Source organism: Aplysia californica, unplaced genomic scaffold (genome assembly GCF_000002075.1).
Source record: "Aplysia californica isolate F4 #8 unplaced genomic scaffold, AplCal3.0 scaffold00378, whole genome shotgun sequence".
NCBI lineage: Eukaryota > Metazoa > Mollusca > Gastropoda > Aplysiida > Aplysiidae > Aplysia > Aplysia californica.
In genome coordinates, this window is record NW_004797648.1 from 121,343 (window position 1) to 134,667 (window position 13,325).

Here is a 13,325-nt window from a genome sequence, read left to right on the forward strand (position 1 = left end):
TCCATTCGTGGATTGCGAGAAGTAACTCATTTTGTCAGCACATCTCACATATTATCTTATTATTCTCATGTTTTTTACACCCCCTGATTCTACAGGTAGGTAGGATAGAGCATTTGTCTGCTCGGATATGGATGAAAACTTTCTGAGGGCTGTATAGATAGAAGTTTCACACATCAAAGATTCTTTGGAGGTTCTAAAATCGAAAAGGAGTAGGCCTTGGGCCGGCATGAGGACAAAATAAAATTAAAAATTATTTCCTACCCAGAACTGAAGCCCCACTAGTCAGTATTTTGTATTAGGGAGTGCTTATTTGGGCTACATATAACCCAAATAAGCTAACCCTACCCCGCCCCATCATCCCAACCTTATTTGGGCTGCCCTTTTTTCACAACAGTAATTGGTCTCTTGAATCAAGTTCTCTTGAGTTAGTTTTGCTTTCCCGGTTCGATGTCATTGTTGTTCAGTTTAGTTTTCTCTCTGTGCTCAGAGACAGGTTGCCAGATTGTCATTCATGTCTTTTGGTCTTGGTTTACATTAGTCTCATTCTTATTATATTACTAAAGCCAAACAAACACAGTAGGCTACCTCCTAAGAATAAATGATTGTCAAACATTGTTTTGAGATGAGATATGGGAGATCCATAATACTTGCAACTGGAAGTGCCATACACATCAGTGGATCTTTGACTTTGCCTTCTGTATTTGTATTTTTATACACATGTATCGATCTATGCTATGCAGCCTTTTAAGTGTAAGTCTTATTTAAGACTATATTTTATACACATGTAATACTGGGTTAACTGAGAGACTTTCAGTGCTAAGAATTTCTTCAACTGCAGGTTATCAAGGTTTCAACTTTGGAATGTCAGGTCTTGGGAGTGGTTTTGAAGAGTCCCAAGTGGATCTGTGTTCCCTGCCCCATGTGTTTAACTTCTGTCCATTACTTTGTTTGCTTTTCCCCCAAAACTTTACTTTAATTATACACCACAAGGTGATCCACAACCTGGTACAATGTATCTATCTCTTCCTACTACTCTTCTCAGTGAATTCTGGTTAACAACCGTGTCCAATAATTTCACTGTAAAAGTAGCTACCCCGATACACATTGTTTGGAAGACATTGTAATTGAACCGTTATTGCATTGCTTGACTTTGTTTTAAACTTTTAAGAAAATTATTTTTGGCTTCGTGTTATATTATTTGTGGACAAATCAAAATAAACTTTTGTTGTATACTGTGTTTTACCGGTACTAATGAAATGAATACACTGATAGTGATACAGCCTATGGGTGGTTGGTGAGTGCTCTGGTATCGTTTGCTCCTTCTTTCCTCTGCCTCTATAGAAGAACATCTATGGTCCTTATCTCTCCTTTTTTCTGTGTTTGTCACTCTCTTGTAACACCTCTACTAACTCTAATCTAGGTCCCTTATGTGACCCATGTTGCTACTGCTGCAAAACTAAGTCTTACTCTTAGTCTTATTAAAACGAACACAGCTTAGCTGCAGCTGTGTGCTCAGTACAATATTAAGTTCCACTGCTTTCTACCGTCCACCTCTCAGCTCTTCCTGTTCCTATGATGAATTTCATTTTTGCGTAGTTAAATGTTTTATACGTGTATCACTGTCACTATCGTGTTTACAATAATACATCTTTTTTTTGTGTGTGTGTGTCATTATGTCTGCATAAATGGCAGCTAAGAGCTCAAATAATATATATATGCGTGTATTGTATAAAATTTTGTAATGATATCTGAGGCAGCGTGGTGGAATCAGGCTCTCGTCAAAATAATCAAAGTGAAGAAACTTGCATTTTTCCGGCTTTGTTTTTTGGCTCAACGCCTTTCATGCCCACTACAGAACTCGTTTCTGTGTGGATTTTTCTGAAAAGTGTTGAATAAAGGTGCAAAAATGTAAATTTTCAGTTACCACGGACTCTTAAGCTAAGGAAATAACTAATCTTAGCGGCCATTTTCTCACTAATTTTACCTCTGAAAACAGGTGACCCCCACCCCCTTCTTTCGCAAATATCTCGACTTGTATTCAAGGTAAATGGATATTTTTTCATCCAAATAAGACAAGTGAATAAGCTTTAAGATGATACCAATAACTCTACATGCCCAAAAATTGACGAGAGCCTGATTCCACCACGCTGCCTCACATATATATAGTATGGTATAATAATGGCAAAGGTTGTTTAGAAAGTTTTCACTGCTGTGATCCTTGATTCCCTCGAGCTTTCTTCCATTCCTTTTAACCTGTTACTCTACTTTGTAGCGAGTGACTCGTTCTTTTTGTATGATTGTATGATTGAAATATGTATGACTGTACTGTATGCATGTACAGAAAGTACAATAAAACATGAACTGATGAAATGTCTGTGTTTGCTGTGGTGAGTTTTTTTTCGTTGAATTTCTGAGTGGCATAAAAGATGAAGTGAAGGACACGCAAATGTCGTTTAATGGTTTGAAAGTCTTCATTCCATCGCTGTTTTTTTCCAACAACAAAAATGTTCCTCTCTTCACCCAGGTGGGAATGGGTACTCGGCTATAGGCAGCGAAAAATCTTGTCAGTTTGTTAGCAATAAGCAGCTTTCAATGCTTCCCAGGAAGCTGAGGATATTTCTGAATATATAATGGGTCTTTAGTAATTTCTAAACACGGGAAATCGTTTTTGAGATTAAAAAAGCCCACTTTTTTTTTCTCCATTGAGTTCTTCGCGTTCCCCTACTAGATCTCACTACAGCCTTGACTGCTGATTCTTCAACCTGCATTGCATTTGATTTTCCCTTATAAATGTGACTGTTTTTCCTACTTCATTAAGTTCATAGAGCCCCTTGCCTTCAGGCAGCCACATTCTGATTTCGAAGGTACTCTACAGGCCTACTATATTATGTTTTTATATATTGACCAGAGTATTTTGAGTTATATGGTAGTAATTAAGTTCAGTCTACCACTCTATCGTCCAATTCAGATTGATTCTCCTACAACTGGTGAGATTCCTTCTCCTTGCATCAGAACTGCTCTCTTCGTACTGACAGCTACATGTATTTGCTTGCTCTCTGTGCCCTGCTACTTGGAAAAAGAAAAAAAGAAAAAGAGGTTTATACGGGCAAGACTGGCTTTTAAAGCAAAATACCCTACATTCATCTGATCCTGCCACATAGCTTTTTTCAGGAGGAAAGAAGTGTCAAGTGAGAGATCCGGATGATAGAATAGATGTTTGACAGGAAAAAAGGAGCTTAAGTTTTAGTAAGAATTTTACGGCACTTGCAACACAGTAAGATCATATAAGTGCCAAAGATTAGGGGTTTTAGAAGATGGTAACAAACACAAAAACGAAATAGGAGAGGAGTGATCAGGATGATACAAATGTAGTTGTTTGATAGGAAAGAAGGTGCAAACCATACCAGAGCATCTGCTTACCACCTGCAAAGAAGGAGCAAACCAACCATTAACACAAAGGGGGGGGGGGGGAGGAGGGGGGGGAGACAGGGTTTATAGTAGAAAAAAAAAAGGCCCACACAACCTCACAACCAACAATTTACATTCAAAAGCAAAAACCAAAGCTTTATTTTCATCAATTTAATTGCAAACTGTGAACAGAAAAATAAAAAGTAAAAAAAAAAAAAAAAAGAATGCTAAAGGTGGCACTTGGGAAGGGAGGGGGCGCTTCACATGGAGATTGTCCCCACAGGTTTTCTGACAATGCAAGGTATAATTTTCGTCAACAAACATTAACCTGTCCCCGCAGTTTTATGCAAATAAAATTCCTGAAATTATGCAAACTGAGCCCAAAAAATGTGAAATGAAATTATGCGGTTCTATTAATTTTAACAAAGAAAGATAAAGGAAAATAATCAGAAATTAAGCAAAAAATGATCAAATTTTGCTAGATCATGCGGGGTGCATAAAACCAAAGGGGTCCGCATCAAATACCAAAAAATAATGTAAAAAAACCACCCTATAACTCTGTGCATTCACCTGCAAAAACATGAGAAAACAACACAACTTTCACAAAGCAGAAGAAGTAAAAGTAATAAAAATCAAGAATATATACATATGTAATTTTACACATGAATTAATTGATGGTCAATTGACCTATGATAGTGTTCCTGACCTAGTGAACCATCAAATAATTACCGTATTTTTAATTGATGCAAAAGGGACATGTTATACCAGATATATACATGTACATTATGTTAATTGTTATGCGCTCTGTGAGAACTTTGGAACGTGTAAGCAAACTTCACTTTGAACTAGACACCAAAACATGAGATTAAAAAAAAAAAATAGTAGAGGGCTTTTATGGCGCTCGCAACTGCATAAGGTCATAGGAGCGTTAAGGGGTAGGTGTCAACAGAGAAGTCTTTACAGGGAATCAGACTTATTCTGCTCACCTCTCTAGCTTCAACAGCACAAGGTCTGCTTCGACTATCAAGGCACCCCGGAAATAGCAGGTCATAAGAGAGTGACAAACATACAAAAGAGGTAGTGGAAAAATGACAATAGTAAGGATTAGGAAAGAAAAAGCAGCAGTTCCCTGTTGTAGATCAGGCACAGTTATGAGCGGGACATGAATCAGCCCATTTACAATTTTACTGAGCTTGAACGAGAAATGTCCCCCCTTTGGGAATGGCCTAAAAAAGACACTACAGTGAGTGGCACTACCCGGGGGGCCAAAACATGAGATTGGATTGGATTATCGCGAGTGGAGTTTAAATTATTTATACCAGATTTTAAATTGTGGAGCCTGTTTGATCTCTTGTAATCACATGAGCAAAGGTGAAAAGGATCAAACAAGCTTAATAGTTTAAATATTCTGCATAGATCATTACACCAAAGGCCAAAAATGTTCAAGCAAATAAAACGAAGAATTACAACAGCTAAAGACAGCTTCAACTTCGATAAAATAAGCAAATAAAATAGAAACATTCCGGTGACAACTAAAGAATTTAATATGGGTTCTAAAAGGCTATGCATGTGGCCAATACGGCTGTAAATTACGGAGGACAATTACAGGAGATAGTGAAACCAAGATAGAAGAAACAGAAATGTGGTTTCTTAGGAGACCTGAGAATTTCATAGACGAAAGAAATCATACGGGGAAGTACTGAAAGAAAAAAGTGAAAGAAGCCCATGTGGGCCTTTCATTCATAATATGTTATATAAGATGTGACAAATTTATACATTATACAGTTTTTAGGACACCAGACTCGACATCATAAAGCCATAAAAGCTTTATACATCTTGCTCTCACTGGAAAAAACAAAAGTCAAAGAAGGCACAGGTAGACTTGGAACAACTTATAAATAATGTACACAAGTAGGCCTATTCGGAAAACTTGAACAGATAACCGACTTTGGAACACCAAATTAATACAGGATTTTTTAGAGCATCAGAGCGGAGAAAGGAATGGAGAACCATGATAGCGATGTCGGTTTTAGATTTGACACTTCATGATGACGATAATGATAGAAAAGGTTCCATAAAGTCTTACATCTTCATGACGTATTTGGCCAAAGTCTTGTACGGAAATAAGGTTTCCAAATATTTTATTTTGATTTACTTATGACATACCATTTAGGCTTTTTTTTTTCACTTTTGAAAATTTTGACATTGCATTGCTTACTTTGCACTTAAATTTAATTGTTCTTAATTCCTGTTTTTAATCTTTACAAAGTGATTTTTGCTTCTATTTGTGAACGTTTTTGTGTTATTTTACTACTACAATGCTAGAACTCATAGAGCGGTCAAAAATTTGTGGCGCAACTTATCCTCTAGTATCCTTATAAAGGGTGAATCAAAGTCACCCATACTTTGCACAGCAGAGTCTAACACAAAAAAAGCAATCTATCCACCCACACACCAGAAGTGTAAATGCCACCATCTTTAATCTAAATTGCCCCAGTGCTGTCATTACCGTGGCCAATCAGGCAAGAGTTACAACAGGCCGCCGTTTCTCAGTAGACTGTCAACTAAATGGCACCTTGAAAAACTCAAAGCTTTTGGTTGCCACTTTGCACCCACTTGAACACAAAAAAAATCTATAGAGGGAAACTAGTTGAAATAATGATAAGGGCAGTTAGATTCTATCATTTAATCTGCTGACAATATTTTCAAGTCTTTTTTTTGTTGTTGTTGTGGTAAGCGTTTTATGGCGCTCGCAACTGCACAAGGTCATAGCGCGCGGGACACATTAAGCATTTTCAGTTGGAAGGAAATTTTGAATTTTGCGCAGGTGGCAGCCGAAGCTTACTCTTTTTGATTTTAGACCACAAAGGGATTTTTAACTTGCGCAACTTGCAAATGGGAGATCTGAGATTTTTCGCCCTTGTCCGAGAAGGCTAGGAGTAGATCTTACCTACCATAAGATCAGGGGTGTGGCTGAAAGACAGCAGAAAGAAGCAGTCAATGAGTAGCAGTAGAAAGGCTCAGAAAGAGTCAGCAGCCCAGAGGAGGGGGCAAAGAAGGTGTGGGGTGGGGGCAGAAAGTGGAGATGAAGGCAGACGACAGAACAATGTTAGAGAGCAGGAAAGGAGGTGAAAGGAGAAAATTTTAGAGAAGAAAATTGTCCATCGTTGTCTGGATTCGAACCTGTGACCTGTTGAATGAGAGGCGAACACCAGAACCTCTCGACCATGAGACTTTCAAGTCTTTTGACATTATGCTCAAACTGAAATGATAAATTTATTTTTTTTAAACACTCAAAGTAATTACAACAACATGGAGTAAAAAGAAGAATGTTAATACAACAGAGTGTTAAAAACTGAATCCGCCATTATTCTAAGCGCAAATAAAGATCAATCATCACATATGAAGGTAATTGTTCATTATTTACAAGTTAAGGCATGGGTATGTAACCAAGTAAAGCTTTACATTCTGTGAAACAGTTGTTGAGTAACAGTATGAATGTAAGTAATGCAACATATGTACAGTCAAACCTCATTTATACTGCCACCTTTAGGATTAGCATGAAGTTGGTGGAGCAGCAGGGTTCCTCTGTTGTATAGCCCCAACTACCCAACGTCAAGTGGTCCCCGAGGTTTTATGCAAAAAAATTTCCTGAAATTATGCAAATTGAGCCCAAAAATGTGAAATTATGCGATTCTGTTAATTTTAACAAAGAGTGATAAAGGAAAAGAATAAGAAATTATGCAAAAAAATGATCCAATTTTGCTGAATTATATGGGGTGCATAAAACCCCGGGGACAGGTCAAGGAAAATGATTCTGCAGTGTGATCTGTGTTTGAAGAGTGTCTTTTTGTTGGCATACATGTACATGATGCACATGTACTATGTATTCAGAGCCGAGTCTTCTCTCTCTCTATTTCTATGCTTTTTTCATGGAATAAAGATTATTAAGTAGTCAACCAGTGGATGTTGTGAGCCATGTGGGGTGTGTACCTCTAACGGTCAGCTCGCTGGCGGTAAGGTGAGGCAAATTTATATTAGTTTTATTAAGGACTGTACAACTCAGAAAGTCAGCGGATGGCGGATGGCAGATGATGGTGTGAAGGAGTAAATACAATGTATATATTATATGTGGGGCATACCAAAAGTTTTTTACCTGACCATGAAGGAATAAAGGTAGAAAGCTGAAATTTGGGGTGAAAGCCAACAATCATCTTCCTAGAATGCTTGTAAATTTGGGGGAATTTCAAATTACTGGTTTTACCACCAGCGCACTGTAAGTAAATGGGGGTATGTTGTTCTCCAGTTTCAAAATAAAAATGGAGAAAATTGAGCACAGTGCAGTAAAGAAGTATTTGATCTTGCAAGGCAAGCAACTGCAGGATATTTTTACAGAGATGCATGCCGTATATGGAACTGATTGTCCATCCTATGCTGTGATAAAATTTTGGTGTATAAAAAGAGATGGTGAGGTCAAAGAAGTGTGAGAGGGCTGGTTTTCTGAAATAGAGAGGGTTCTCTATTCTCAAGGTCTTTTCAAGGTCATACACAGATGGCAAACATGTATAACTCTGGGAGGCGACTACATAGCATAAAGAAAGACTAAGCTTAGTACCAAGTTTCAGCTTTCTACTGTTATCCCTTCATGGTCAGGTAAAAAACTTTTGGTATGCCTCTCGTAGGTGCTCCTTTTCGTACACTGGCAAAACCTGGCAGTAAGAAGGGCTGGTGGTATATTAGGGGGTGGTACAACGAAGTTTGACATTAATGTTGCAATTCCTGATGTTCTGAAAATGATGCATGCACTTGTGACACACATTTATTCAGCATTGTTAGAGTAACAAGAAGAGCACATAGACACAATAATGGTCAGTGTAAAGGGGGAAAAAAACAAAAACAAGAGAGGGAAAAGAAAGGAGAGAGGACCTACCAGTGATGCCCACCAACCACCCACGTGGAATGGGGGTTGCGAGCAAGCGAGAAAGAGAGAGAGAGAGAGAGAGACAGACAGACAGACACAGATAGACAGATAAAGAGAACAAATGCGCGCATCTGACATTGTGTATCACTATCAGGCTGGCAAGTTGTAGATCAATATGTGAGGCATCATGGTGAAATCAGGCGCTTGTCAAAATAATGAAATCGAAGAAACTGGCAATTTTCCGTTGGTTTGGCAATTTTCATCCAATTTTACTTTTTTTTGCTCAAAACCAAACACATTTTGGTGTGGTTTTTACTGGAAAAACTTGAGTAAAAGCACAAAAGATGTATATTTTATGTTCCCAAGGGCTCTCAATCTATGAACGTTACGGAACTTTGGAGGCCATTTTCTCGCTAATTTTACCTCTGAAACCAGTCGACTTCTATTCAAGATAGATGGGTATAATTTCTCTCATCAAAAAGTAAGACAAATGAAAAAGCTTTAAGTTGATACTAATAACTCAATTTGCCCCAAAATTTGTTTATGTTTATGTTCTAGTAGAGGTTTTAAGGCACTCACGAATACATAAGGTCATATGAGCGCCAAGGGGTGGATGTCAACAGAGAAGTCCTTACAGGGAATCAGGCTTACTCTGCTCACCCCTCTAGCTTCAACAGCACAAAGTCTGCTTCGACTATCAAGGCATCCCGGAAGCAGCGGGTCACAAGAGTGCGACAAACATTTTTAAAAAGAAGTAGAGGAAAAATGACGATAGCAAGGACTAGGAAAGAAAAAGCAGCAGTTCCCTGTTGCAGCTCAGGCACAGTTATGAGCATGACCTTGAATCAGCCCATTTACAATTCTACTGTGCATAAGAACAAGTTAATGTCCCCCCTTTGGGAATGGCCTAATGACACTTCAGTAAGCGGCATCACCCCAGGGGAGGGTGCCCCCAAATTGACAAGCGCCCGATTCTACTGTGCCCGGCACAACATAGAGTCTACAGCCAAAAGCTCAGGAACAACAGAGTGCTCAAGAGTTAACTTTGCATCCATGAAAGATCAAATGTACTGTAATAAAACTCATTATTTTTAGATCAGTGTAGACATGACTTCCAGTGGATATATATATATATATATGGAGTATGAGTGGAATGCCCACACTACCAGAAGAGATTCAAATATGGATTGCACATATGGGTTTTTCTAATTTAAGGACATCATGCATCCACTGACAAAGCATAATTGGAAGATTCAATACTTTCAGTCATCCTGAATTTGAAATATTTAAACTAAAAACAATGTACAAAGTAAAGCTAACCAACGCCTTCACTTTTCAAAACTTAAATTACCCACAACGTAACCTTGATGTATGACAGTGATGATAGTCACTATAAACCTTATGACTTATGCTCTGGGCGTAGAACAGATCTCTCTGAGATTCTTACATTTACATTTGCCACAAAACTCAAAATCCATAAGGAATATCTGGGATGGGTGGACGGGACATACTCGACGCACTCGCCCATGCATGGTCTCTCCGCACGTTTGACACAGGATCAGTTTTGAAGAGCGGACACAAGTGCATGCATTAGAAGCAGGCGAAGGATTCCCAGACCCACTAGGGGCCATCTTACGTGTCATGTGATCGGGTGTTTTTGGATATGTGGATGTGCCTGTAGCTGCAGAAGCTCCCATTTGAGTAAACTTGTTGGTATTTCGCATGTCCCTTGGCTCTTCCGATGTCTTCACATTATATCTAGGCTCAGTCAGTGACTTTGAGAACCCAGAGGCCCCAAAATCAGAAATAGATGATATCTTGGCATCAGAACCCCCGGAAACTGGTGGCATCTTGACTTTTGAGACGCCAGAAACAGGTGACATCTTGACCGCAGAGACTCCTGAAATAGGTGACACCTTGACCTCTGGGCCCCCAGAAACAGGTGACCTCTTAACCTCCGGTACAGGTGGAAGGGTTTTCTTTAGGTCGGCAACATAAAGAGGGGTATGGTCATGGTGGGATGAATCAGGAAGTGTTTCCGCAGCAGCGGCAGCTCCTCCGCCATAAAAGTTCTGCACTGCTTGTTTGATGAGGAGGAGCGAATCCGGGGCTTGGCTCTCAGGGTTCATGGTTTGAGTTTGAGTTTGAGTTGCCACTTGGGTGTCTTTACACGGTGGAGCCCTCGCCCCGAGGATCTTCCGCCCTCGTCCTCTACGGGACGGTGTCAAGGATTCTCTAGGAGAAGAAACGCAGTTGGGTGAAACCTCTCCATAGGGGAAATTCACTAGAGAAACCCTGCTTCTTTCAGGGAAGGTCCCACAGATTCTGGCCAGCTTTTCAGTCTCGGTGTGTATCGCCATTTGTGTCGGGTTCATGTTTAGAGGAAAAGAACCTACATCGGAACCAGCAACTCTGTGTCCAGACTCGGGCTGTTTCCAGTCCACAGATTTCTGTGGGTCAGTTTGAATTTTCGAAGAATTTGATCTCATGCGGATAGCATTTGATTCTGAGTCAAGAGGAGTTCTAGGGCTTGTGCAGTCGGAAAAAAAGTTCCCATCTGGTTGTAAAGTCTTGAGAGCAGAGACTCCAAGAGATTTCAGGGGATCGACGGGTGCCGGATGTCGTGAAGCATGACCTGGCTCCCTCTCCAGAGACAAACGTACCGCTGACATCTCGCTGAGTTTTTGAGGCTTGTACTGTTGCCCTGACAAAGAGAACAAAATTCAACACATTTTCAAAGAACGAATAAAACAAAAGCTCACTGTCTGCAATATCTAATTCTTTACACTGACCAGAGTTTCTTCAGTCTTGGCAGAAACCTTACAGCAGGACTTCAAAAAAACTAAACACTAAAAGCAGCTGAAATACTGAAACATGCAAATTTGCTCTCATCCGAATGAGAACATACACTTATGACCCCACACAAGAATCTCAGTATCAAGCAACCAACCATGGCTCTAAAATAAAAGTAAGAAAATAAATGAGCAGCGCTGTATAGGCTTATGGCCCCTTGCAACACAGTTAGGTTGATATTTGCAACTGAAGAGGTGGGGGTCGTCTGGTGTCAAGAGTAAAACAAGCGAGAAAATTGTGAGGCATCGTTGTGAAATCAGGCGCTTGTCAAAATAATGAATTTGAAGAAACTGGCACTTTTCCACCACTTTGGAAATTTTTATCGAATTTTCGTTTTTTGTCTCAGCACCTTTCGTGTCCATGTAAAAACACATTTCCATGTAAATTTCACAGAAAAACATTGATTAAAGGCACAAAATATGTAATTTTATCGTTATCAGGGACTCTCTTGCAATTGAAATTGTCAAACTTTGTTGGCCATTTCCTCCCTATTTTTACCACTGAAACTGGGCGACCCCTCCTCCTACAATCGCAAATCGGAGTGTCTACGTACACGGTAACCGGGCACCTAGCCTCAGTGTCTATATGCACGGTAACCAGCAACCGGGCACGTAGTCTTAGTGTTACGTACACGGTAACCGGGCATGTAGCCTCAATGTCTACGTACACGGTAACCAGTAACCGGGCACGTAGTCTCAGTGTCACGTACACGGTAACCGGGCCGTTCAGAACTCCGTTCAGTTTTTGTCATCCGGTGTTGCCTTCATCCCCACCCCTCCCCCGACTGTACCTTTAAAAAAAAAAAATCCCCCATTCCGGAGCCCTATACTTCGCAGCGCACAGACTTTAAATGAACTTTGGTGACCCCAACCGGTACTCACAATGTGATGCACATGCATAGGTTCACTGTCGGGTCACGATGGCGATAGGGACAAGATGCTTCTTGTATGACTTTCTTTTTTTTTCTTCAGCAAATGACAGCATAGGACAAATATTGATTTATTTTCATTACAGTTACTGTGAACGTAGATATTGAGACTAGGTGCCCGGTTACCATGTACGTAGATACTGAGACTAGATCTAGATTCTAGGTGCCTGGTGTAACGGCATTCAGAGACCCTCTGATCGCAAATATCTTGACTTCTATTCAAGATAGATGGCTTTCTTTCATTGAAAGCAATACAAATAAACAAGCTTTAAGATGATACCAATAACTCCACATGCCCAAAAATTGACGAGCGTTTCGTGACACAATCGCCGCTGTCAAAGTTTAAAATAATAAAAATTTAGCCTAACTTAAAAAAATAAAAATTCTAGGGTCTATAGGCTAATGAAAGCATTCAGTTGTGACATAGAGATCTAAGTGGCATAGATTGATTAAGCAATACTTTGGGGACTGCTTTAACTTAACATAAATACTTGAACTGAGATTTCTCTGTTCTTCTTGTTCAGAAGTTATCATAGAAGAAACTGATTCAGTGACTGGGTGACCGTAGACAATGGATGGAGAAATCGTTTCTTTCTCAGGACGCTCAATTAGGCCACCATCGTTCTCAAAAGTCTGCATTGTAATTAATAAAGCAGAAGTATAGGGCTCAGCATAGATCTAGTAGGATTTGAATTTAGAAACCTGCAAAAATGAACGTATCAACTTACCAAACAGATTACAAGAGAGTGCTCGATCTACTTCGCTACCCTTCGCCTTCTCCTTTTGTTTTGATTTTGTTCTGGCACGAATCACGGACTTCTACTGCAGATACGATTTTCTTCGTAAAAGAGTGCTTGTAAGAGAAACAGCTTTGTCTGCATGCGGTTTTTTTTTCTCAGTCGGTTGGGATTTAATTATAATGTTATTGTTTTACTTTCAAATTCATTCCCGTCTAAGTGTGGGGGAGTTCATTTTTATCTGTTTTGTATAATTTATGAATCGACTTCCCCAGAAATTCTTACTTCCACTCCCGCACGCAGACGTGCAGACGCACTATTTTTAATTAATTTTTTTTAAACCTCCGTGTGTTTGGTTGCAGGACAAACGAAATATTTCTTATGACTATTATAATCGTCGCAAATCAATTCAATTGTTTTCTTGAAAATCTCAAACCTTAAATCAAATAATCGAATTATGGAGTATTACAGTATGGGC

General features: G+C 39.5%; 1 protein-coding gene across 1 annotated transcript; it reads right to left on the reverse strand.

The window, feature by feature from the left end:
* Positions 1 to 9,184: 9,184 nt before the first annotated feature.
* On the reverse strand, positions 9,185 to 12,946 carry LOC118478146. Its single transcript, XM_035971109.1, has 2 exons — positions 12,839 to 12,946; positions 9,185 to 11,033 (listed from the first exon to the last, which is right to left on the reverse strand). The coding sequence occupies exon 2, from the start codon at positions 10,999 to 11,001 to the stop codon at positions 9,736 to 9,738; it is 1,266 nt and encodes a 421-aa protein (XP_035827002.1). The 5' UTR covers positions 11,002 to 11,033; positions 12,839 to 12,946; the 3' UTR covers positions 9,185 to 9,735.
* Positions 12,947 to 13,325: the final 379 nt, after the last annotated feature.